The 27,955-nt window shown below is 44.9% G+C and overlaps 1 protein-coding gene across 3 annotated transcripts in view; it reads left to right on the top strand.

Moving 5' to 3' along the window:
• Positions 1-2,787: 2,787 nt before the first annotated feature.
• The window catches only part of UBXN7 (UBX domain protein 7), a 55,948-nt gene continuing 30,780 nt past the window's right edge, over positions 2,788-27,955 (top strand). Inside the window, exons 1-5 of one of the 3 annotated variants that reach the window (XM_056564449.1) lie at positions 2,788-3,088; positions 7,798-7,945; positions 11,144-11,208; positions 16,587-16,652; positions 25,387-25,499. In XM_056564449.1, the coding sequence (XP_056420424.1) occupies positions 7,824-7,945; positions 11,144-11,208; positions 16,587-16,652; positions 25,387-25,499 (366 nt within the window). In that variant the 5' untranslated portion in view covers positions 2,788-3,088; positions 7,798-7,823. The other 2 variants (XM_056564447.1, XM_056564448.1) reach the window with 2 other exon arrangements.

The raw sequence follows: 27,955 nt of genomic DNA, 5'->3' as shown, positions 1-27,955 counted from the left end.
TTAGTGAAAAAAATAAAGTTTTTCATTCTCCCGTCCAACTTTAGCGAAAATTTGTCAATCACCTGTGGGGTGTTAAGGCTCACTATACCCCTTGAGGGGTGTAGTTTCCAAAATAGTGTGCCATGTGTTTTTTTTTTTGCTGTTATGGCACCATGGGAGCTTCCTAAATGAGACATGCCCCCCCAACAATCATTTCAGCAAAATTCGCTCTCCAAAATCCCATTGTCGCTCCTTCCCTTCTGAGCCCTCTAGTGCACCCACAGAGCACTTTACATCCACATATGAGGTATTTCCTTACTCGAGAGAAATGGGGTTACAAATTTTGGGGGACATTTTTACCTATTACCCCTTGTGAAAATGAAAAATTTGGGGTTGCACCAGCATTTTAGTGAAAAAAATAAAAAATTTTAATTTTCACGTCCAACTATAGTGAAAATTCATCAAACTCCTGTGGGGTGTTACGGCTCACTGGACCCCTTGTTACGTGCCTTGAGGGGTGTAGTTTCCCAAATAGTATGCCATGTGGGTTTTGTTTTTGCTTTTCTGGCACCATGGGAGCTTCCTAAATGAGACATTCCCCCCAAAAACAATTTCAGCAAAATTCGCTCTCCAAAATCCCATTATCTCTCCTTCCCTTCTGAGCCCTCTACTGCACTCACAGAACACTTTACATCCACATATGAGGTATTTCCTTACTCGAGAGAAATAGGGTTGAAAATTTTGGGGGACATTTTTACCTATTACCCCTTGTAAAATGAAAAAAATGGGTTTACAGGAACATGTTAGTGTAAAAAAATAAAGATTTTGAATTTTCTCCTCCAATTTGCTGCAATTCCTGTGAGGGATAACAAACTTTCTGAATGTCATTTTGAATACTTTTAGGGGTGCAGTTTTTATAATGGGGTCCTTTATAGGGTATTTCTAACATAAAGACCCTCAAATTCATTTTGAAATTGAACTGGTCCCTGAAAAATTCTGATTTTGACATTTTCATGAAAAATTGAAAAATTGCTGCTAAACTAAAAAGCCCTCTAATGTCTTCAAAAAGGAAAAACACGTCAACTTTATGATGCAATCACAAACTAGACATATTGTATATGTGAATCAATATATAATTTATTTGGAATATCCACTTTCCTTACAAGCAGAGAGCTTTAAAGTTCGAAAAATGCAAAATTTTTAAATTTTTCAGGAAATTCTGGATTTTTTCACCAAGAAATTATGCAAGTATCGCCAAAAATTTACCACTACCATAAAGTAGAGTATGTCACGAAAGAAACAATCTCAGAATCAAATTCATAAGTTAAAGCATCCCAGAGTTATTAATGCTTAAAGTACAGTGGTCAGATTTGCAAAAAATGTATGTGTCCTTAAGGGGTTAAATTGGAGTAAATTACAAATCTGTTTAACTCTCTGGTTACAGTTCATGAAAACCTTTTTTCCCCCTCTGGAGTACCCCTTTAACCCCTTAACGACGCAGGACGTATATTTACGTCCTGCGCCGGCTCCCGCGATATGAAGCGGGATCGCGCCGCGATCCTGCATCATATCGCTTCGGTCCCGGCGCTCATCAACGGCCGGGACCCGCAGCTAATACCACACATCGCCGATCGCGGCGATGTGCGGTATTAACCCTTTAGAAGCGGCGGTCAAACCTGACCGCCGCTTCTAAAGTGAAACTGAAAGTATCCCGGCTGCTCAGTCGGGCTGTTCGGGACCGCCGCGGTGAAATCGCGGCGTCCCGAACAGCTGACCGGACACCGGGAGGGCCCTTACCTGCCTCCTCGGTCTCCGATCGACGAATGACTGCTCCGTGCCTGAGATCCAGGCAGGAGCAGTCAAGCGCCGATAATGCTGATCACAGGCGTGTTAAAACACGCCAGTGATCAGCATAGGAGATCAGTGAGTGCAGTGTTATAGGTCCCTATGGGACCTATAACACTGCAAAAAAAAATGTAAAAAAAAAGTGTTAATAAAGGTCATTTAACCCCTTCCCTAATAAAAGTTTGAATGACCTCCCTTTTCCCATAAAAAAAATAAAACAGTGTAAAAAAAAATAAAAATAAACATATGTGGTATCGCCGCGTGCGTAAATGTCCGAACTATAAAAATATATCATTAATTAAACCGCACGGTCAATGGCGTACGCACAAAAAAATTCCAAAGTCCAAAAAAGCGTATTTTGGTCACTTTTTATACCATTAAAAAAATGAATAAAAAGTGATCAAAAAGTCCGATCAAAACTAACATCATACCGATAAAAACTTCAGATCACGGCGCAAAAAATGAGTCCTCATACCGCCCTGTACATGGAAAAATAAAAAAGTTATAGGGGTCAGAAGATGACATTTTTAAACGTATAAATTTTCCTGCATGTAGTTATGATTTTTTCCAGAAGTGCGACAAAACCAAACCTATATAAGTAGGGGATCATTTTAACCGTATGGACCTACAGAATAATAATAATAAGGTGTCTGCGTAGAAACGGAAGCCCCCAAAAGTTACAAAATTGCGTTTTTTTTTTCCGTTTCGCCGTGAATTTTTGGGTAAAATGACTAATGTCACTGCAAGGTAGAATTGGTGATGCAAAAAATATGCCATAATATGGATTTTTAGGTGGAAAATTGAAAGGGTTATGATTTTTAAAAGGTAAGGAGGAAAAAACGAAAGTGCAAAAACGGAAAAACCCTGAGTCCTTAAGGGGTTAAGCTCCACCCACTCCTGTCACATGATCGTCATCGTCACAGCCACGCTCTCTGCCATGCAGTTGCATGTACATATACTGTATTTCCAAAGTTACAGCCTATACCGAGCAATAAAGTTTTGTTAAACTAGGCACGCATGCGCACTCCTAAGGAAATAGCAGAGGGAAAACGATCTGTCTATTCAATAAGCCCTATGGTCTCCAAAAACATGGCGGCCGGTTTAGAGTGATTATAACAACACTCAACATTCCGCACGACGCTGTGAACAGCCTTCCCGGGCCTATGCCTTTATGCCATGACAGCATCAGTCGCGATTTGTGGATCTTCCCGGCTGTACAGAAAACATTGTATCACGATATGAAGAGGACGGGTGGTGATAGGAGGTATATCTGCCTCTAGTGTTCACCTCTGCACGGAGATGAGCGAACTAGGAGGTGACGGCTCAGGCGGTGACGTCAGCGGTTGTTGTTGTTTGGCGCGGAGAAGATGGAGGCGGATGGCGGGGTCGCAGCCCAGTTGTTGAGGGAGTTCATATCTATTACGGGTGAGGGATTGGGGTGTGAGGGCGTTATTGTGGGGCTGTGACAGGAGCAGGGAGGTATGGCTGCAGGAGGGGGACTTCTTCTTCAATGACTGTGTCATATAATCTTATGGGGAGGGTCTGGCGGTAACGTAGCATGCAAACTGTAATGTGAATAAGGTTTAAGGAGGGATGTCTTATGTTGTCACCTGTGTCATGTGACTCTGACAGTGCCCCCTCTATGATGTCACTAGTGGTGGCCTGCAGAGCTCTGCGCTAAAGTTACAGACTCATGATGGCGCACAACCTGTGCCTGAAATAGTCCCAGCCGCAGTTTGGTCCTAAAATAATACATTTTTATTTATTTTCAAAGAACATTTTAATGTTATACAGTATACAGCCCCTCCACTACCCTGTTGGGATGAGCGAATCTACATTAAAGGGGTTATGTAGCAAAATAATTTGTTTTATAAGATACATGCGCACACTGATCAAATCAAAGCAGGATTTCTTCACCTCCATCGCTCAGCCTCGGTCTCCTCCGCACTTCCCTTCCTGATGCTGGAAGCAATATGCCACTACGGTGTCCATTTTAGGACATTCTCAGCTGTAACTCTGTCAGGCGAAACAGTGTCCCCCCCTCCTCCCTCGGACCAATCTCTGTCATCAAAAGCTCCCTCATCCAAAACTCTGTCATCCCTAAGACGAAAAACCTGCCGTGTAGCAGAGCCGAGTCAGTGTCGTCTCTCTGCTATACGGGTTCTGCTGTACACTCTATTTATAGGGGACGGAGTTGCGGCTTATGGCGATTGGTCCGAGAGGAGGCGGGACGCTGTTTCGCCTGGCGCAGGACTAAGTTATGGCTGACGATGTCCTAAAATGGACACAGTGTGCCACATTGCTGCTCAGCCAGTCATTGGCCAACCGGTGCCCACCTCAGCCAGTGGTTTGCTGAGAAGTAATGTGGCATATTGTTTGCAGCATCAGAAAGTGGAGTGTGGAGGAGACGGAGCGTCACCATAATGGACACTGCAGTAAAAGGAAGGGCTTGTTCACACTAGGGATCAACCGATTATTGGTTTGGCCGATATTCACGATTTTGGACATTATCGGTATCAGCAATTACCTTGCCGATAATACCACGCCCTCTGCCCCGCCTCCCCGGCCAGAGACCGCCGCCGCTGCCCCATTGCCTCCCCCATCCCCGGTTTTATAATTACCTGTTCCCGGGGCCCGCTCTACTTCTGGCTCCTGCGCTATTGCTGTGCGCTGCAACATCCTGCGCTATTGCTGTGCACTGCGCAGCACAATGACGAGTGACGTCCTCAACGCGGTGTCACCGTCAGTGCGCACAGTGACAGCTCAGGACGCCGCCAGAGCCAGAAGTAGCGCGGACCCCGGGAACAGGTAATTATAAAACCGGGGATAGGGAAGGCAATGTGGCAGCGGTGGCGGTGGTGGTTGGACTCCAGGCATGATGGGAGTTGTAGTTTTGAAACATCTGGAGGCACCCTGGTTTGGAAACACTGACATAGGCCATCGAAAAGATGGTAGGATGTCCTGTGCAATGGGACCCTGAACGAGTAGGAGCACAATGGCAGTGTGAACCTAGCCTAAGTAGAGGCTTTTTTATTTTTTAAATCATCAGACCGTTTTGGGCACAAGGGGAAAAAAATTTGCACGGGATACTGTATGTGTACATACACCCTTAATGGATACCTCTGACTGTCCTATGCCACAATCTGTTTCATATTCCGGCAACTTCTGATCCCATGACTTGCTTCATGTGAAGCGCATTTGCTGGAATTCCTATACAAGTCTATAAGGCCTTTGTCAAATCCCTCTCCAGACCATACCAACCTGAATATACAGGTGGGTTGTGGGGGTGTTCCTGAGTAAAACAATGTACAGTGGTCCCTTAAATGGGTACTCTGCCCCTAGATCCAAAGGACATGGGATAAGATGCCTGATTGTGGGGGTCCTACCGCTGTAGACCCCCGCAATCTCCCTGCTGCACCCAGCATTCATTTAGAGCAGTGGTTCTTAACCTTGTAGGAGGTACTGAACCCCACCAGTTTCATATGCGCATTCACCGAACCCTTCTTAATTGGAAAAATAAAATATGATTCAGCACTGGAGGCTTGTGACGTCACAGCCACGCCCCCTCCCATAGACTTGCACTGTGGGGGCGGGGCTGTGACACCACTATTCTCCGTGCACTGCCCGTCGTCAGCCACAGAGCGATCCTCTCTCTGTGCAGCTGAAAGAGGGGGATGCTACAGTAGAGATGGCGGGGGTCCCCAACGGCGGGATCCCTGAGATCTAACATCTTTTCCCTATCCTTTTGATAGGGGATAAGATGTTTAGTGCCGGAGTACCCCTTTAACCCCCCACAGTGGGCAGCCACTGTAGACTAAATTGCGGTCTCTCTCATGTGACATAAAGGGTTTCAGCAGTTGTGTTGAGCACTGTTCACACTGATGTCATGGTTTTGTGTTGTAGGGTTTCTGTTTTCCTGATAGCTTAGGCCAGATACTCATGGTGTTTTTTTCATGTGCTTTCTGTCTTCTCACCGCCCCCTTTGTCACAATCATTAGTGTCCCCTCATCTCTCCATAAGTCATTAGTGTCCCCTCCTCTGTGCCAGTCATTGCCCCTTATCTCCCTGTGTCACAGTCATTAGTGTGCCCTCCTCTCCCTGTGTCAGTCATTAGTGTCCCCTCCTCTGTCAGTCATTGCCCCTTATCTCCCCGTGTCAGTCGTTAGTGTCCCCTCATCTCCCTGTGTCATTCATTAGTGTCCCCTCATCTCTGTGTCACAGTCATTAGTGTCCCCTCATCTCTGTGTCACAGTCATTAGTGTCCCCTCATCTCTGTGTCACAGTCATTAGTGTCCCCTCATCTCTGTGTCACAGTCATTAGTGTCCCCTCATCTCTCCCTGTGTCACAGTCATTAGTGTCCCCTCATCTCTCCCTGTGTCACAGTCATTAGTGTCCCCTCATCTCTCCCTGTGTCACAGTCATTAGTGTCCCCTCATCTCTCCCTGTGTCACAGTCATTAGTGTCCCCTCATCTCTGTGTCACAGTCATTAGTGTCCCCTCATCTCCCTGTGTCACAGTCATTAGTGTCCCCTCATCTCCCTGTTAGTCATAGGTGTTTTACTATACTCTGCCTCCATTCCCACACTGATCCCCCCCCCCCCCCCCCATTCTGCTTCTGGTCAGCTCTCTGGTGTTACATGAGCACAATGATGTTCTGTTTCCACTATGGCAGAATTACATCACATCACCATGATATGGGGATCCTACTCGGAACCACATAAAGGAGGCCCACATTTACAGATCAGTTGTACTAAATACGAAATGCTTCCAAAATATTGCTGCTACAACACGTCACATAAAATTAAAATAATGTGCAAATGAACAAATGTCTCTAAAATTCTTGTGTACAACATATATGTTCGGATCTCTCATCTCTTGGATGACAGGTGTATTATTTGGCTTCTGTTACACTGTGTGAATCCACCCTTAGTATGAAACTGAAACCTGACAGACTTATTGTAAATCAGAAGGGAAAGGAAGAGGATCACGGATCCTGTATAAAACAGAACCTATGATGTGAACATAGAATGATTTGCTCCTATATAAGCTTACGAAGTCATGTGACTCAAACTTTAAAGGGGGTTATCCAGGATTTTTGAATACTTAAACAATTTGCCCCTCAGAGCAAGTTATGGATGGTATCAGTTTGGTTGAATAACCTGTTTTGGGTAGGTCATGCAGTTTTTTTTTTTTTTTAAATTCCCTCTTCTGCTTTCTTGTGCACTATGGATGACTGTCGTCTCAAGCCTTTTTCTTCCTGCGCAGCTCGAGACAACTGCTGTTCACAGGGCACTTGGCTTCTTCTTGTTTTTCCTGACAATCCAGCCCTAGGTGTGCGGCCCATCTGTGTCCCGCCGGGCCTGCATTGAATGCTTTCTCGCTATTCGGAGACTATGCTGAGATCACGTGACAGCAGGGGACGCATTCAATGCAGGCACATCGGGAGAGATGGGACCTCCAATCTACCTCTGATGATGGTCACAGTGGCAGGAAAACTGCTTAACTCCTTTAAGGACAATTATTATTATTTTTTAAGTTGTAAGATAAAACAAAACCTACACAAATTGTATCATTTTAATTGTATGATCCTACAGAGTAAATCTGTCATTTTTACCAAAAACTGCACTGAGTACAGGAGCCCCCAAAAGTTGCAAAATGTTGTTGTTGTTCTTTTCAATTTTTACCCGCACAAATATATAGATATGTTTTTTAAGTTAAACTGTAGATTTTGTGATGTCATTACAATATACAATTGGTGGCGCAAACAACAAGCCCTCATATGGGTCTGTAGGTGGAAAATTGAAAGGGTTATAATTAAGAAGGTGAGGAGGAAAAAAGTGTGGGGGGGGGGGGAGTTGTCTTTAATTGGTTAAACTTTGCTGCATCAGACACTGGCTACATCCATGAAGTGGACTCATCTCTGACAAGATTTTCAGCTTTGTAACATATTTTTCATATTTTTTTCTTTCCAGGGGCCAGTGAAAGTGTTGGTAAGCACATGTTAGAGGCATGCAGTCAGAACTTAGAGATGGCCGTCACAATGTTCCTGGATGGAGGGGGTATTGCAGAGGAGCCCAGCACAAGTTCTGCAGGGGCATCTACTGCTCGTCCTGCTGCAGAGTAAGTAAACAGATCTGGGGGTGAAAGCTTTAATCCTCAAAAAATAAGAGAACGGGACACATCTGTTTACCTCATAAAATGACCCCAAGTCTGTTGTGCTGCACCACTTTTATTCCTAATGCAAATTTATATATATAAAACTCAGTCTGTGTATGTTCCAGCATCACGTCCAAACCCCTAAAGATATTAACATGAAACTTGGCACACATGTTACTTATATGTCAACAACAAACATAGGATTGGTGATTTAACCCTTAACCACCCGCATTTGCCAGGGGCAGGGTTTATGTTTAATGTCCCATGCAAGTCAATGGGAAATATGTTACTGCATAACTTCCAAACGGCTGGAGATATTTCAATAATACTTGTTCACATGTTACTTATATGTCCACTTTAAAATATAGGATAGTTAAGTTAACCCTTAACTACCCCCATTTGTGAGGGTCGGGGTTTTTGTTTAAAGTCCCATGCAAATCTATGGGAAATGTATTTTCCCACAACTTCCGTACGGCTGGAGATATTTCAATACCTGGTACACATGTTATGGGGGTTGGGATATGACAACAATATATGAGGATCGGATATGAAGGCAAAAGCTTCCTCTGTTGATTTTCCTCCACAACAAGGATTAGGAAGGAAAAACAGGGCAATGCCGGGTACTCAGCTAGTCTATTAATAAACATCAGCAACCTTGGTCAGCTATTGATTGCACCAGTCACCTCTGGTGGGGGTATAGGTATACTTTCCAGACTTGTTGAGGGTGGAAGTGGAACAGTGTGGAGCATAACAATAAATGCCTTTTCTGCTCCCCAGACATCTTATTAAACAACTCGGTGCTACCCTTCTACTTGTCAACTGGGCACCTCCCTACACATATTGTGTAGTTATTTGTTCCGTTAGCGCTGACAGTGAATTCATGAACTTTATACGTAACTAAATTTACTGTTATGGGTAGGGCTACACGGAATTATGAACCGTAGAGTGTGCCTCCAGCTGTGCCTGCCTGCTCGTAGTGGCATTTCGCATTTACGAGCAGACGCACAGCGATCTGCGAGTTGCCATGCGCAGTGTACTTGCAGACATCACGGCTGCTCCTCCTGCTCCCTTAGCTAGGCTGAAAGCGGCTGGGATGTGTGAGAGTACACTCGCAGAACATGGTGTCTGCACGTAAAGGCAGATTGCCGCTAGGAGCAGGCACACTGTCATCGGCGGATCCACATCGTAAAATACGCAGTTTTGTAAATGGCATGCTCTAAGAAATTCGTCCAATAAATACCTTTTCTGAGCCTCCGTTTCCCCAAGTTCCAGCAAATGTTAGAAGGTGCTGAGTGCAGGAGCCTTGTTCTGGTCCCCTAGGTTACCCTACCAACGCTAGTCAAAGAGCCATTACATTTCCACAGCTCTAGGTCCTGCATTCGGTATGTTTACTTAGGAAACCAGTGCGGGGCTCCTGAACACTATCCCTTCTAACATTTCATAATCATAATTATAGTTATGCCTTTATAGGTATGCCCAAGCAAATAAAATCCTTGTGTCAGGACTCGGGCTGAAAAAGAAACGTATACTCAGCTTCCCTATTCCCTGCTGCATTCTTCTCGATGTTGACCAGCCCAAGATGCATGGCGCTACTTGCTTTCTGTGCAACATTTGGGTCCCTCATATCCCCTCTAATGTCGGCAGTAAAGTTACGTAATAGAGATGAGCGAAGTTACAGTAATTCAATTTGTCACAAACTTCTCGGCTCGGCGGTTGCTTACTTTATCCTGAATAAATTAGTTCAGCTTTCAGGTGCTCCGGTGGGCTGGAAAAGGTGGATACAGTCCTAGGAGAGTATCCCAGAACTATATCCACCTTTTCCAGCCCACAGGAGCACCTGAAAGCTGAACTAATTTATGCAGGAAAAGTCATCAACTGCCGAGCCGCGAGGTTTGTGACTAATCTAATTACTGTAACTTCGCTCATCTCTATTATGTATACCTAGTTAGAATTTTTCAAACCTACTCCTCAATCGGCAGTATTGGCGATGGATGAGTAGCGTACATTTTGATATATTTTTTTCTCATTCCTCTGGGAGATTTTGTCAAAGGAGAAGGAAAATCCTTTAAATAAAAGAGCAAAAATGTATATCATTAGAGATTTTCCTATGAATATTAGTTGCCTCCTATTCTGGGGATATTGTCGCCTGTCCTGAGGTACTCTGGCGCTTAGACATCTTATCCCCTATCCAAAGGATAGGGGATAAGATGCCTGATCGCGGGAGTCTCGCCGCTGGAGACCCCGGTGATCTTGCACGCAGTACCCCATTTATAATCAGTCTCCGGAGCGTGTTCGCTCCGGGTCTGATTACTGTCGATCACGGGGCCGGAGCGTTGTGGCGTCAAGGCTCTGCCCCGTGGGACGTCACTCTACACCCCCCCTCAATGCAAGCCTATGGGAGGGGGCGTGACAGCTGTAACGTACCCTCCCATAGGCTTGCATTGAGGGGGCGGAGCGTGACGTCCCACGGGGCGGAGCTTTGACGTCACAACGCTCCGGCTCCGTGATCGACAGTAATCAGACCCGGAGCGAACACGCTCCGGAGACTGATTATAAACGGGGTGGGGCGTGCAAGATCACGGGGGTCCCCAGCGGCGGGAACTCCCGTGATCAGGCATCTTATCCCCTATCCTTTTGGATAGGGGATAAGATGTCTAAGCGCCGGAGTACCCCTTTAAGGTTGTTTACCAACTGTAAATGTAACTTCCTAATTCAGGAAAATCCCTTTAAACAATCAATATCCTTAGGGCAGCGTTTCCCAAACAGGGGGCCTCCAGCTGTTGCAAAACTACAACTCCATGCTGGGAGTTGTAGTTTTGCAACAGCTGGAGGCACCCTGTTTGGGAAAAACTCCCTTAGGGCCTTTAGTTGGTGCACTTAGATCAGGCATTATTTTCCTTCTGGCGAGTCAGTGTTTTTCTTTCTACTGTTTGCAGCAGTGTTTTACACTTGTGTATCCATGTTGCTCATTTATTTTGGTTTTATTACTAATAGATTTATAACTGATATGATTGGAACTCTTTAGTGTTACTCTAGGCCTGTAATTCTCATTCTGACATTGTTACCATGAGTAGCATTACGAGTAATATACTGTGTGGTTGGCGTTCGTGAATATAACTGGCTTCATTTTTCTTTGCTGACCTGTTATGTGTCTTGTTTCAGAGATGATGTTCGAGCCCCTATACCACAGAAACAAGAAATCCTTGTGGAGCCAGAAATGTTTGGCGGTAAGAGATTTGGATGTTTACTGTTACCTGGCAAGCGTCCCTTAGGGATCTGATTTATATGTTTACTCAGCTTATACAGTATGTGTATAGATGAAAGAATCCAGTTAGCTCTGATCACTTCATGTTTGCACTTTCTGTAGGTGGAAGATTTCAATGCATGTCACAGTATAGGAAAATTGTAAAATATGAGGATCGTAGGCTATTTTATTTACAAAAAGAAAAATTAATTCACCACATTTTACTATGAGCTTTCCCAACACATAAAATAGTCATGGCCGTAAATGTTGGCACCCCTGAAATTTTTCTAGAAAATGAAGTATTTCTCACAGAAAAGGATTGCAGTAACACATGTTTTGCTATACACCTGTTTATTCCCTTTGTGTGTATTGGAACTTAACCAAAAAGAGGGGAGGAAAAAAAGCAAATTGGACGACATGTCACACCAAACTCCAAAAATGGGCTGGGCAATATGATTGGCACCCTATCAAATCTGTGGAAAAATAAGATTGTTTCAAGCATGTGATGCTCCCTTAAACTCACCTGGGGCAAGTAACAGGTGTGGGCAATATAAAAATCACACCTGAAAATAGATAAAAAGGAGGACTTGAGACCAAAAAAGCTAAACGACATTTTGCCAAAATGAACTTGAGTAAGCCAAAATCCTTCTGGGAAAACGTCTTGTGGCAGATGAGACCAAGATAGAGCTTTTTGGTAAAGCGTATCATTCTACTGTTTACCGGAAACTGAAAGGCCTACAAAGAAAAGAACACAGTACCTACAGTGAAATATGGTGGAGGGTCAATGATGTTTTGGGGTTGTTTTGCTTCCTCTGGCACTGGGTGCCTTGAATGTGTGCAAATCTGGAAAAAGGAAGTAACAGCGCTCGGTGGTGTGATAAGAGGACAATAAAAACACATAAAAGCTGTATAAGCTGCTCACCTGATACAGTTGTGTAACCACATACACAACAATGGTGAGCATGTGAAATAAGGGTGTCCGCAGCCCTCTGGCTTATAGCAATGGTAGAGAGGAGTAGCTTCGAAGGAAACGCCGGCTCAACGTGGCGCTTGACACAGGCAGCAAGAATAGGTAAAAGTAGGCTCACAGGGTGTCCCAAATTTTCTTACTACATCAAATGTATCGCACTCCTGCTTTCTTTCACAGAATTGGACTGCGACCTGATTCTTGCTGCCCTCGCTGTTCTCTACCTGACGCTCATTTGCTCTATATGTTATGGGACTGTCCACGTCTCGCTCTGTTTTGGCGGGAAGTGGGTCAGCTAATTAGGCGAGTGTATGGCTGTCCATTTGATTTATCTGTCCTGACATGTATACTGGGGTTCTTGGAGGGGCTAGATAGGGACAGTAGTCTATACATTGGTGTTAGCAGGATTCTTTACCAAACCCGCAAGTTGATAGCACAGCATTGGTTGCGACCTCTACCGCCTACTATTTGAGAATTGATTGTTAAACTAAATCACACTATTAGACTGGAAAAGGGGTCTACATAAAGAGATAAGCGGGGCATAAATTTGAAGCTATTTGGGGGCCCTTGGTTGGACACTCCGGGGTTGCCGTCTGCGTATCTGCGTAGAAGTCCTATGGAAGTGCTTTTGGAGGGGGCCTCGCCGTTGATGTGCCTATGTCTTCTTGACCATTTCTGTAACTGTTATGCTTTTTTTTTTTTTGGTTTCCTGGTTGAACTGGTATATCTATGTTACCTGTGTCTACTCCATTGTCCACCCTTCTGTGTTACAATGCACCTGAGTTGCATGGTGTTTTTTGAGACCACTCTATGCCCTTAGTTTTTCTTTACTATTGGAGAGAGGACACTGGGATTGGGGGGAGGGGGTGGGTATTGGCCTTTTTTGTGGGTGGGTGGGTGGGGAGGGGGGTAATTGGGGATGTTGGTCTGTATTGTTTGTTTTTCTTGTATGAAAAAATTGTTTAATAAAAATTTTCTGATTTAAAAAAAAAAAAAAAAAAAAAAAAAAAGAAAAGGAATAGGTAAAAGCAAAGGTGTTTTTGTCCCAGGATGCAACGCGTTTCACGCGGTTGGGGGAGCGGGGGGAATCAACTATAGAGGTAGCCGGTGGGCTTACCTCGGCTTCCCTGGTGTCCATGGCTCTATCAATGGATTGCAGAGCACACAGATCAATGGAGTTCAATAGCACTAGGGACTAGTAAAGTGTTTAAAAAAATAAAAATAATAATAATAATTTTTATAAGTTTAAAATACACAAATTAACCCCTTCCATATTAAAAGTTCAAATCACCCCCTATTCCTATATAAAAACATGTAAACATAATAATAAAAATATTTGGTATCACTGTGTGCGTAATTGTACGAACTATTAAAATATAACATTATGTATCTCATACGGTAAATGACATAAATGTAAAAAAAAAAAAAAAAAAACACAGAATTGCAATTTTTATAATATCACAGAAAAAAAAGTTAAGAGATTCAAAAGTCAGGTGAATACCAAAATGGGGCCGATACAAAAAACAGATTATGGCCCTCATACAGCCTCATGTGAAAAAATCGCAATATATCGTCTTTGAGACAGAATCGGGATATATCGTATCGTGATACATATCGTATCGCCAGATTCTTGCCAATTCACACCCCTAGTGGCCAGCAAGTGTCCAGATCTAAATCCCATTGAACACCTGTGGAGAGATCTTAAAATTGCTGTTGGGAAAAAGCGTTCCTTCCAATAAGAGACCTGGAGCAGTTTGCAAAGGAAGAGTGGTCCAACATTCCGGCTGAGAGGTGTAAGAAGCTTATTGATGGTTATAGGAAGCAACTGATTTCAGTTATTGTTTCCAAAGGGTGTGCAACCAAATATTAAGTTATGGATGCCAATAATTTTGTCCAGCCCATTTTTGGAGTTTGGTGTGACATTGTTTTTTTTTCCTCCTTTTTTTGTTTAGTTCCGATACACATAAAGAGAATAGACAACATGTGTATAGCAAAGCATGTGTTACTGCAATCCTTTTCTGTGAGAAATACTTCATTTTCTAGAAAAAATTCAGGGGTGCCAACATTTACGGCCATGACTGTATATTGAGCCTTGGTATATTGTTACTTTTTGATATGTGTTGACACATAGTTTCTGTTAATGTGAACCTGTTATCTGTGCATTATCCAGGAACTAGAAATAATGAAGTGACACAAGATCGATAGCTTTATTTCATAGCATTATTCCGGCATACAGGAGTGTATATAATAAAACTAGGGATCTTGTTTCCACAAATCTGAGTCACTTTATTTCTAGTTCCTAGAATGAATTTACTTGTTTCATATGGAAGATGGAGCACCCTGGATATATAGGATACAATTCCCACCAGCAGTTCATGCCCTATTCTCATTGAAGGTTAGCGGTCAGCTTGTACTTATATACGGTACCTGTGCATATCTGTACCGGTTTTCCACTTAGCACCCACTGAGTATCTGGAATTTATAAACACAGAACATTTTTTTTATACCTAAACTTTGGTTGCTATGGGCAGCTGCACCACTCATCTCTTCACAGCTTTTCAAAAATCCTCCTACCCATTCCATCCTGTATACTGTCTTGATATGGACCTGTTTTGACGTATGATCCCAAGAAGCTTTCTTAGTGCATTCACATGTCATTAATAGCCTAAGGGTAGGGGCGCATGTTGCAGATAGGCTGCAGATTTTCTGCTGCAGAAAATGTGCCAAAAGGCAGAAGCGGATCCAACAGTGTGGGGAAATATCAAGGAAGGTGATAGACTTCCCATTCCAGCTGGATCCATTTCTGCCTTTGCCACATTTTCTGCTGCTGAAAATCTGCAACACCTGAAAATCTGTGTTCTTACCCTAAGGGCTCCTGTTTCCCACTGCAAGTTTGAATTGGGGCACCCACAGTGCCTTGGCGATGGTGGAAGCGACGAGGATTTGTGCCTGGGCAGAGCGCCACCTTCCCTTGATTTCGGCAGTCCACATTCTGGGAGTGGACAATTGAGAGGCAGACTTAAGGTGTTTGTGGCGAGATGCATCCGTTGGGGGATTCCAGATGTGGACTTGTTCGCTACCCTCCTTACAGGTCCCCCACTCCTCCCTGGGACCTGAATTTGGTGCTGTCCGCCTTGCTTGACTCTCCCTTTGAGCTCCTCTGTGAAGTCTCTCTTAGTTTCCTTTCATGGAAGGTGGCCTTCCTCATGGCAATCTCCTCTATTCGGAGGGTCTCTGAGTTGGCATCCCTTTCCTGCCATTCTCCCTTTCTAATCCTTTACCAGGATAAAGTGGTACTCTGTCCGGTTCTCTCCTTTTTGCAGAAGGTTGTTTCCTCCTTCCACCTGAATGAGGACATCATTTTTCTTTCTGTTCCAACCCTTCCCATCCTCTGGAATGGTCGCTCCATAAGTTGGACCTAGTTCGGGCCCTCAAGGCCTATTTGTCAGTCACTTCTTCTTTTCAGCATTGTGATTCGCTGTTTGTTATCTCCGACAGATGGTGTAAGGGGCTTCTAAGCGACCATCTGCAGGTGGATCTGGTCGGCCATTTTGGAGTCGTATCGCTGTAAGGGGAAGGTCCCACCCTTTCCAGTTAATGCTCACTCTACCCTCTCCGTGGGGGCCTCTTGGGCGATCCGGAAAAGGGCTTATGCGATTCAGGTGTGCGAGGCGGCCACTTGGTCGTCTGTGCACACTTTTGCATCTGCCGATGTGGGGCTATAATATATTTTATAATTTTAATTTTTTTTCTTTGGGCTCTCTCATACTGCTTTAAGAGAGAGCTCTCTCCTACTGGATTAAACCGATTAGCTCAGAGTCAGTGGGCGGGTATATTCTGCTGGGAGGGGCCGACTTCTTCTTTTTTGCCTAGTGTTAGCCTCCTAGTTGACAAGCAGCATATACCCACTGTTTCTGTGTCCCCCAATGAGGCTCCGAGCAATAGATTTTACACTAAGTATAAAAAATTTGTTAATTTCCAGTTTCTCCAGTGTAAAGAGAGGTTTTCTTCTTTTCTCTTTTAATGTAGAGCATATCTGGGAATTCTATTCCTTAGGGTTCAGTTTCACATATCACATGTGAGGTCTCTGAGGTTTTACATGTCGTCATTTGTCAAGAATAGAAACTTTTCAACAGGAGAAAGCTTTAGGGATTAAGGGGGAGATTTATCAAAACCTGTCCAAAGGAAAAGTTGCCCATAGCAACCAATCAGATCACTTCCTTCATTTTTCAGAGGCCTTCTGGGCAACTTTTCCTTTGAACAGGTTCTGATAAATCTCCCCCCAAATGTCTGTCTACGGCTATAGGAAATTAGGTACTTCTGTACATATTATTCCATATATTCATAATGAAGAGTGCCATGCAAAAAAATATATTTGTTTATATTTATTTCAGCTCCTAAAAGGCGAAGACCAGCTCGGTCAATATTTGATGGATTCCGAGATTTTCAGACTGAAACAAGTAAGTATTTATTTGACATTAAGGTGAACACTTGTGATTGTATGTGTCTTTAGGCATGCCACGAGCTGCAATTCTATAGTGTATAACTATTATTATTATAGAGTAAAGCTGAACTCTGTTCTATTATTTGAAAGCTAATTATTTTGAAGGGAGCAAGGCCCTCAATATAGGCTTCATTGAGACACAAACTGTATTTTGCACCTTCTTACAGTTTAACCCCCTTACCGCAAATGGACATACATTAACGTCCATTTGTGACTCCCGAGGTATGACGCGCGCTCGGCAGGTGAGCACGCATCATACCCGGTGGGTCCCTGTTGCTATAAGCAACCGGGACCCACGGCTAATGCCGGGATCACCGATCGGGCTGATGTCCGGCATTAACCCTTTAGACGTGGCGATCAAACTTGATCGCTGCATCTAAAATGAAAGCAAACATTGCCAGTTAGCTCAGTGGTGCTGTTCGGTACTGCTGCGGTGAAATCGGGGCATCCCGAACAGCTTGCAGGATGCAAGGAGGATCCCTACCTGCCTCCTCGCTGTCTGATCACCGAATGAGATCCAGGCAGGAGCAGTCAAGCGGCAAAAACACTGATCAATGCTATGCTATGCCATAGCACTGAACAGTGTAAGTGATCAGTGTAATGCATGTTATAGCATTATAACATTGCAAAAAAAAAGTGTACAAAAAAATAATAAAACCCCCAAAATTTATAAATGTGATTTCCCTAATAAAAGTTTGAACCCTTTCCCATTTAAAAAAACAAGTGTAAATAAAAATAAACATGTGGTATCGACACGTGAGTAAATGTCCGAAAATATATTGTTAATTACACGTAAAAAAAAAATCCAGCGTCCTGAATAGTGTATTTCTCGGTCGCTCTTCATTGGGGGACACCTAAGTGTTGGGTATATGCTCTTGCCACTAGGAGGCGCTGACACTAGGAGGAAAAGTCGGCTCCTCCCTGGCAGGATATACCCGCCCACCTGCAGTGAAGTAATCAGTTTTATCTAGTGTCGTAGGAGGCCAGACATGGTTTTGGGGAGCTCCCCAGACCTTGTCTTTTTTCTCTTTGCTATTTTCCTAGATAAGGCTTAAAGTTGAGTTTTTCTCTCCTTTTTTATTTTTCCTAGCGTGGGGCGACAGGAGCATGGCGCTGCCTGATCTCACCACCACCCCATCCCGACACCCCCCCCCCCCCCAACAACCAGTGGCTGGCGTTGTACCCTGGGTCCGGGTCCCCCATTCGCCCCTGTTTGCCATGTCGGCAAAATGCAGGTGGCACTAGCTGGTCGAAGACTTCGAGGGTGAGTATGTGGCGGTTTAGGTGCGTATATTACCTCTCCCCTTGGCGAACGAGCAGGGTATTAGGCCCCTATTCCTGGGGCTGTTTATGGGAGCCAGGATGGTGAGGGGTTAACCCTTGCAATTTTATTCCTGCAACCTCGGCCTGGGGGGGCTCTTCTGTTGTGGTCGGAAGGGGCAGTGAGCAGACAGTTTTTTTTTATTTTACTTAACTTTCAGCCGTCCTTCCGGCTAGAGCCGTCTCCCCTGCGCCGGGTCTGCTATGCAGTCCCGGCTGGGGTGCGCTCCGAGGCACTCAAACTGTGGGTGTTCGGGGGAACCATGGTGGCGCATAGCTCCGCACTTCTTCACCTGATTTCCGCGCGAGCCGGGAGATTAGGCAGCGCCTCCTCTCCGGCTCTCTTGCTCTGGGGTCCATGTTTGGTGAGGTATTCCTCACTGCTGCGGCGTCTAGCTCCACCCCTCCGCCGGCTGGGGTCATCTCCTCTGTGCCGGGTCAGCTATGCGTCCCGGCGGGTGTTCACTCCAGGGTACCCAGCCAGTGGGAGTCTGGGGGGGGGGGGGGGCATCATGGCGGCGCACTGCTCCGCCCTCTTCTTCCCCGATCAACGTGCTGCTGATGGGTCACAGCCCCGCCCCCCTCCGATTCAGCACACGGCTCGCGCGCTGCTGGAGATTATAGCTCCGCCCTCCCCGTGGCGCTCTGTTAGCAGTTTTCTGCATCCCGAGGCAGCAGCCGGCAGGTGTCAGTTGTCCCGGCCCATTTCTATCCCCTACCCCGGAGCCGTGCAGAGGCTTGGCAGGTTCCGCTATAGCCGCTGCCGCCCGCTCTAGCGGCATGAATCTGGCGGGCAGCGCTTTGCAGGGCGCCCTGCACCCCATGCTCTTCTCATATATTGCTTTGTGCGCGTGCAAAATAAATAAATAAATAAAAATATATATGTATGTGGTGTTCCTGGCTCCACAGAGCTTTTGATGTGGTGGACGCCCTCTTGTGGCCACCTCTGGTAATGCACTCTGACTTCTCTTACAGTCTCAGCTGCCTGTATCTTTTCTCTGGGCTCACTGTTGTAGTGCATATGCGAACCGCCATGGCGGCTGTTACCAGGGACTCGCGTTTTGTTCCCCCTGGTGGAACACTCGCACTATTGCAGCCGTAGTTGCCCTGGTGCATTATTTCATTCAGTCATCCTGTAGTATGACTTTCTGTACATACATTTCATCTTTAAATGCAGCCTTGGAGAAGGATTTCAGGTCACTCTGACCGTTTGGTGCAGTATGGTGCTCTATCGTGGCCAATTTTTGTATTGCACTCTACATCACTTGCAGCCTTGGCCGGCGGCCATATCTGTTCTTCTTAGTTTTATATCTGCAGTCCTAAATTCCTAGAGTCTGCATTCCGGGCTGCTTTATTTGTTTGTCACCCTAGATGATTACCTGATATATGCTATGCATGAGCGCTTTAATATATCCCTCTGACGTCCTTGTTTCTGCATTGTTGCTCACTGTCATGTAGCATATCGCACCGCCATAGTGGGTTGTAATGCCAAAGATGCATGGTAAACCATCTGGGATATATCCGAGATATCTGTTCTCTCCTAACCTTGCGCAAGCTCTTGGTGTTCCTGACGGACACTTAAGTCGCCTTTGAGGTTCCTCATCTGTCGTGTCTGCCGGTCACCCATCCTTGGGTGTTCTTGGCATTTCATACGATATGTTCCCTTCTCCACAGACTAGGCATATGGTGCTCCGGATCCTCACATCCAGCACTGGGAATGTTCCTGTGTGGGCAGGGCTTAAACCTGATCTCTCTGTGCCAAACAGTGGTCTCACCTGTCTCTCATCTCACAGCTGCCGCTCCAGTGGCTGGCACTCCGGTACCTCTCTGGTTCTCATACCAGTCGGTCAGACTGTGGTCGGCATGGTTTCCTCTGCTGCTTGTCTCACGGCTGATGTATGTGTCTGTGGCTGTAGTTCCGATACCCCACTGCTGAGTGCGGTATATAGAGAACTGACCCAATGTATCCTACGTACCCGTACCAGTAAGCCAGACAGTGGTCTGCATGTTTTCCTCTGCCGCTCGTCACATGTCTCACGGCTGATGTAGCTGTGGCTGCAGTTCCGATACCCCACTGCTGAGTGCAATATATGGAGAACTGACCCAATATATCCTACGTACCCGTACCAGTAAGCCAGACAGTGGTCTGTATGGTTCCTACATCGCCTGTCACATATTTCACGGCTGATGTCTCTGCGGCTGGAGTTCGGTACCTCACTTCTGCGCGAGGTGCTGATGGGATGACTAGTTGTCTTTGGATCCATGCCAGTAGGCCAGGCGCTGCTCTGTATGATTGCCTACACCGCCTGTCATACATTAAAAAGCTGGTGTATCTACATCTGGAGTTCCGGTACCTCGCTACTGTGTGAGGCGTCCGACGGAGTGTTCCATTGTCTACTATGGACCATACCAGCATGCCAGACAGTGGTCTGCATGGTTACCTGCACCGCCTGTCAAACGACTGATGTATCTGCGGCGGGAGTTCCGGTACCTCGCTACTGAGCGAGGTGCCAATGTAATGACTCGTCTTCTAGGACCTATACCTGTAAACCAGGCAGTGGTCTGCAGGATTTCCTGCACCACCTGTCATACCTCACACGGCTGTTGTATCTGCGACTGGACTTCGGGTTCCTCGCTACTGTACGGGGTTTCCTACGGAATGACTCACTGTCCACTATGGACCCATACCGTGAACCAGACGTTTTTTCTTCTGCCGACTGTCACAGGTCACACGGCGGATGTTTTTGAGACTGGAGTTCCAGTACCCCCCTGTTGTGTCCCAGCGTGTCCCAAGGACACTACACGGGATGCAGGGATGCATTCCACGGCCTCTCTGCCTCCCTCTTTCTCCTAGGGGGCAGGGTTTCTCTGGCTCCCCGCCCTTCCTACTTTGACAAGGAGCCCAGTTATCACCTGTCTGACTGTCCCCTTTTCTCCGGTCGCCTAGCTATGTTCTCGTTTAACAGGACTGCTTCTTCGGGTTACCTGCCATGCATTGTCACCCTGTGGACGGTATTTCAGATTCTCACTGCCATGCTGCAGTTTATACAATGTACCTCATGCTGGCTTACAGGGTTACCTCTTTGGCCAGGTCCCTTTTGCATGCCTGCTCCTCTGTCTACAGGCTGATATCTCACTCCACTATGTTTTTCCGTATGCAAGTCCTGGGGTGGCCACAGTCCCTTTCCCACATAGCCAGACTGTGTCTGCATGGTGTTCTGATCCACCTGGTTACCTCCCCTTTTCTGGCCGCTGTCCAATGTTCCTCTTCCACGTGCAGTTCTGCAGTTTCTTTTGTGTCTGCAGTCTTGGTACCCCACGGCTGTCGTGGGGTACCCAGGTCTGTGTTCCTACATGTGCTAAGACCGCTATGTGAGTGTAGAGCCCACCTTTCCCTTTGTTCGGTGGGGTGGGCCTCGGAGCTTCCGGTGAGTTTGCTCCGCAGTTCTGCAATGGTTGACCGTTTTCTGTTCTGACATGGGGCCTGCTGAAGCGACAGCCAGTTCAGCCCCCCCCCTTATACCTCCAGGTGTTTCTTCTGGGGTTTTCTGTCCGTGGTTCCTCGGGTTCCCCCTTGTCATTGTCTGGAGTAGCTTTGTACACGTCTTGTATTTTTTGCCCGGATCCTGTGTACAGGATTCTGATTCCTTTTGAGACACAAGATGGCTCTCCCATACAGCGATGTTTGCCCGGGGGCCCCGTCTGCCCAGTACCTATCCCATGGATATGGGGCAGCATTTCTCTGCTCTTACTGTGCCTGGCATGTACTGCCACTCCTCTTTCCACAAGGGGTGTGGAAATCGGGGTGCTTGGCATGGGTCGGTACTTGGGTTTTCCTCTCGACCACCCTTATTTTCCCTCCTCTGGAGGGACCATTTTATTGAGTTTTTTTCCTGCCACCTGGATGGTGCCATCTCGCTGTTCCCACTATGGATGCAGTATCTGGTGGGGCCCTTGTTTTTTGCTGGGAGCCTTCTACTGAACCTTTTTCCTGTCTAGGCCTGTGTGCTCGTTGTCCACTTTCGCAGCCTAGCTCTCTTTTCTGGTCATTTCCTGCTGCTCACAGTCTTGGCTCTCTCCCCTGTGGGGAGAGTTAGTCCATCCTCTCTGGGAGGAGTGTGTTCTTCCTTCCCTTATGTCTGTGTCAGTTGCACTTCACTGGCACCATAGTCTTCTAGAGTCATCCTTCCTGTGCCCAGACACTGTGAATCCCAGCTGGGTTCTCACTTGTTTCTCCATCCGCTCCCGTTCCGGGGGGATGTTTTCTTCAGAGTGCTCTGGTCCGCTCGGACCACTCGGGTCTATTGACTATTTGGTCCCCTTGGCTTGGACTCTGTTCTGGGAAGCTGTGGCCTGCCTTCCTTTCAGTTGGCTCCTCCGGTCTCCTGGGCTTTGGTGTTGGTTCCGGCCAAGACTCTTTCTGTTCTGCTCCTTTGCTTCTTCATGGAAGTTTGTCACCCGGACGCTTTGGTCTGTGGCTGTTCAGGTCCTGGCTCTCATGCTCCGGACCTCTCTGTTGCGGAAGTCCATCTTCCTTTTTTTCCTTGGTTTCTTGTTTCTCTAAATGACCCAGGTGTCTTGGGTCTATCCGGAGGAAGACCCTTCCTTGGCGTCCTAGTTCATCTCCTTGGACGGAAGGTCTTCCAGGAGCTCAATTTCTGGGCCTAGGGGGTCTCTGCCTTGTGGGCTCGTCCGCAGGCCTTGTGGAATTGTGAGTTCAGACTCAGGACTGATTCCTTTTCTCTGGTGGTTGTTTTTTCCCACCCTAGGGGACTGGTTTGGTACGTCCCATCAGTTATGTGTCCCCCAATGAAGAGCGACTGAGAAAAGGAGATTTTTTTTTTTTGTACTCGCCGTAAAATCTCTTTCTCGTAGCCTTCATTGAGGGACACCGCACCCACCCATTTCTTACTCTTTTTTTTTTTTTTTACGAACTATTTGTTTACGGTTCTTGTGTTGTTATCCGGGTTTCCTTTCTAGGGTCCTTCAAAGTTTTTTCCTTGTTGGCTTCTCCTACTGCTTTGTGACTAAACTGATTACTTCTCTGCAGGTGGGCGGGTATATCCTGCCAGGGAGAAGCCGACTTTTTTTTCCTAGTGTCAGCGCCTCCTAGTGGCAAGAGCATATACCCATCAGTTAGGTGTCCCCCAATGAAGGCTACGAGAAAGAGATTTTACGGTGAGTACAAAAAAATCTCCTTTTTTTGGTCACTTTTTATACCATAAAAAAAGGAATCAAAAAGTCTGATCAAAACAAAAATGGTACCGATAAAACCCTCAGATGACGGCGCAAAAAAAATTAGCCCAGATGCCGTCCCTAATACGGAAAAAGAAAAAAGTTATAGGGATCAGAAGAGGACACTTTTCAACGTATTAATTTTGGTGCATGTAGTTATAAAAAAAAAAAAATTTAATTTTTTTTTTTTGTAGTAAAATAAAATCAAACCTATAAGACCGTATGGACCTACAGAATAAATATAAAGGTGCATTTTTTTTTTACCGAAAACTGCACTGCGTAGAAACGGAAGCTGGTAAAAATTACAAAATGGCTTTTTTATTTTTTATTTTGCCCCACAAATTTTTTTCTGGTTTCGCAGTAGATTTTGTGGTTAAATTATTTATGGTATTACAAAATTGTTGGCACAAAGAACAAGCCCTCATGGATTTTTCGGTGGAAAATTGAAAGTGTTATAATTTTTAGAAGGTGAGGAGGAAAAAACTAAAGTGCAAAAATGAAAAATCGCCAAAGATGGAAGGGGTTAAAGGGGTTATCCACCATAAGGTGATTTTAGTACGTACCTGGCAGACAGTAATGGACATGCTTAGGAAGGATCTGCGCTTGTCCTGGGGCTAAATGGCTATGTTGTGAGATTACCATAACACTGTGGCTAGCTTTTTGTGAACTGATATTTCCTTTTTGAATTTTTCTTCTTCCTACAAATCCCATAATTCCATTTTCCTCCCTCCCACACATCAGCCACCCCACCCATTGAAACATAAATGAGCTGCATCCATTCAAAAGACCTGTGGTTTTCAATCAGGGTGCCTACAGCTGTTGCATTAGTTGCAGATTGATCCCTCTCCCACCAAGCGATCGATCCACCCATTGAAGCAGACAGGCTCCTTGTCATCAGCTGACTAGTGAGTCAGGCCTCGGACACATTGCAACCTGGGAAAAAATCTGAGACAACAGTCATTTTGTATGCTGTAAAAAATAAATATTGGGGTGAAAACGTCACACACAGGTACAGACACTATATTATGAACTACACTAACTTTACAGCCCCTGTAGCATAGTCAAATAAAAAAAAAATCCTGGAATACCCCTTTAAGGGTAAGGTCACGTGCCTTATTAGCTGATTATTTTCTGCAGCTGAGTTTCCTACGCATTAATACCCAGCAGCAAAATACGGCACATTACCCTACCCTAAATTAAAATCTAGCTGCAGCATAATAAAGTTTGAAGTAGATTATAGTCATAACTCAAAGACAAGTGGAGTTCATTAAGGTGATATTATACCCCAGGGAGAATCACAAAATATTGTGTGGAGGTGTAAGAACTAGAATTTTTGGAATTGGAACTAGAATTGGCACTAGATCGATGTCTATACATGTCTATAATGTCATTTAGGGTGAGTAATGTGTGGTTTGTTTTTCCTTTTGCAAACGTATTCTGTTGGAAATGTATTGTTTTCTTGAAAGAAAAAAAAAGTTTGGCTGACATTTATCGTCTTTTAGATTTTGTGTCTACAAAAGGCACAAGCAGGGTTCATTTGCACCTTTTTGGTTTACACACTTCTGCTGATTTTGAGTTTCTAAAACTACACCAGCCCAGACTTAGTTTAGCTTTTTGGTGTATGTGAAGAGAGAATTTTTCTGAAAATGTGACCTGCACACAATTTATCATATGCTCTGTGACCATTTAATAAATTTGGTTCTCCTACACATTACCAGCACACAAAAAAAGGTGTAAAAAATGCTTCTCTTATACCTACAATGATAAATGCTTCACTTACACCTACAATGATAAATGCTTCACTTACACCTACAATGATAAATGCTTCACTTACACCTACAATGATAAATGCTTCACTTACACCTACAATGATAAATGCCGGCCTATATACCTTTTTATACACAGCTGGTATAGTTATTCTTGCTATTGTGTAGGCCAGCTAGTGAGAGGTGGCATTTAGATACAGACATTTCATTTTTAAATGACTTCTAGGTTTATCAAAAAAAATTTATATAGACTCCGTTAAGAACCCCTTTAATATAAACTGAGATTTATTGCAAATGCTCACTGTTCTAATCTTCTTCTTAATATTTGTATGTATTTTTTCTTTAACCACTCCATCTGGATCCTTACAGTCCGCCAAGAACAGGAACTGCGAAACGGAGGGGCAGTTGATAAGAAATTAACTACCTTGGCTGATCTGTTCCGACCGCCTATTGACCTCATGCATAAAGGCAGTTTTGAGACAGTAAGTGTTACCTGCTCAAGTACATACATTTTCCCATAATAACAGGTCAGATGCAAAATCATGGACAATACATATTGCACATGTTGTTGACATTATATAGGTTTTCATTATATGTACAGTCTTTTGGCCTGCTATAAACTAGTCTCACTGTGTTAGGATGTTGCTATAATTATGGGTATAGTCATAGGGGAATATTATGTGAGGATACCTACATTTAAAGGCATTCTAGGGTGTTGGTTTCCCTTGATTATTGAGAGGGAGGTTAAATGGGTACTCTGCTGCTCAGTTTTTAGAACAAACTGTTCCTAATGCTGAGAGCCAGCACCGGGAGCTTGTGACATCATAGCCCCACCCCCTCATTTTGTCACGTCCCCTTCAATAGACTTTCATTAAGGGGGCGGGGCGTGACATCAGGAGGGGCAGGGCTATGATGTCACAAGCTCCTGGCGCCGGCTCTCAGCATTCGTAACATTTTGTTCTAAATGCTGAGCAGTGGAGTACCCCTATAAACCCTTAAGGACACAGGCCATTTTGACCTTAAGGACACAGCCAATTTAATTTTTTTGTTTTTTCCTCCTCGCCTTCTAAAATTCATAACTCTTTTTTATATTTCCATTCCCAGACCCATGAGGGCTTGTTTTTTGCGTGACCAGATGTACTTTGTAATGATATCACTCATTTTACCCTAAAATGTATGGTAAACTAAAAAAAAATAAATTTTTTTGTGTAAGGAAATTTAAACAAAAATCATAATTTTGCATATTTGGGGATTTCGTTTTCTCGCTGTACGCTTTGCGGAAAAAATGACATGTTTTCTTTATTCTCTAGGTCAATACGATTAAAATGATACCCATGGTTACATACATTTCTATTATTGCAGTTATTGCTGTTAAAAAATCTCAAACTTTTATTTTTACAAAATCAGTATGTTTAAAATTGCCCTATTTTGACCACATCTTTGTTATTTTTCCGTATTCAGGGATGTGTGAGGGCTCACTTTTTGCGCCATGATCTGTAGTTTGTTTTGGTACCACATTTGCATAATATGTGACTTTTTGATCGCTTTTTATAAAATAAAAAAAATTTGCACTTTGGTGTGACAAAAGCTGACATTTTTTACTTTTTTTTTTTTTTATTTTCATTTTTTTTTAACGTTCATTAACGTTCATTACATTCATTAACATTATTTATTTATAGTTCGGACATGTATGCTCGCGGCGATACCAAATATGTATCGTTTTCTTATGCTTTTTTGTATTAATAAGGGGAAAAGGGGTGATTTAAAACTTTATTGGGGCTTTTTCACATTTTTTCACTTAAACTTTTTTTTACATTTATTTTACACTTTTTGTTAGTCCCCATAGGGAACTATTTATAGAAATCATTTGATTGCTAATACTGTTCAGGTCTATGCATAGGGCATGGCACTGATCAGTATTATCGGCGATCTTCTGCTCTGGTCTACTGAAAGGCAGATCAGTGCAGAAGACCTTGGGAGACTGACAGAGGCAGGCGAGGGGACCTCCATCTGCCATCTTGGCTGATCTAATCCCAGCGGCAGTGCCGTGGGCAATCAGATCAGCCGTTATAAGTACCGCACTGCCGCAGATGCCGTGATCTGTATTGATCACGGCACCTGAGGGGTTGATGGCAAAAGACATCGCGATCACTGGTGTCCGTCATTACCAGCGGGTCTGCGGCTCCTGACAGCCGCCGGAACCTGCCGGGAATGAAGCGAGAGCAACTCCTGCGCTCTTGTCGTAAATGTACGGCGCTGTGCGTTTAGTGACACTATGCAGCGCCGTACATTTACGGTGCATGTCCTTAAGGGGTTAAGCAACCCTGTTAACCCCTTAAGGACACATGACGTACTGGAACGTCATGTGTCCACTCCCGATCTATAACGCGGGGCCACGGCGTGGCCCCGCGTCATAGCGGTTCGGGCCCGGCCTCTAACAACGGCCGGGACCCGTGGCTAATAGCGCGCGGCATTGATCGCTGTGCCGCGCGCTATTAACCCTTTAGACGCGGCGTTCAAAGTTGAACGCCGCGTCTAAAGTGAAACCGAAAGCATGCCGGCTAGCTCAGTGGGCTGTTCGGGATAGCCGCGGTGAAATCGCGGCATCCCGAACAGCTGACAGGACAGCGGGAGGGCCCCTACCTGCCTCCTCGCTGTCCGATCGCCGAATGACAGCTCAGTGCCTGAAATCCAGGCATGAGCAGTCATGCGGCAGAATCATCGATCACTGGTTTCTTATGAGAAACCAGTGATCAATGTAAAAGATCAGTGTGTGCAGTGTTATAGGTCCCTATGGGACCTATAACACTGCAAAAAAAAAGTGCAAAAAAAAAGTGAATAAACATCATTTAACCCCTTCCCTATTAAAAGTTTGAATCACCCCCCTTTTCCCATAAAAGAAAAAACACAGTGTAAATAAAAATAAAAATAAACATAA

This window comes from Hyla sarda, chromosome 3 (genome assembly GCF_029499605.1).
Source record: "Hyla sarda isolate aHylSar1 chromosome 3, aHylSar1.hap1, whole genome shotgun sequence".
NCBI lineage: Eukaryota > Metazoa > Chordata > Amphibia > Anura > Hylidae > Hyla > Hyla sarda.
This window is presented reverse-complemented; position numbering and strand designations above follow the sequence as displayed.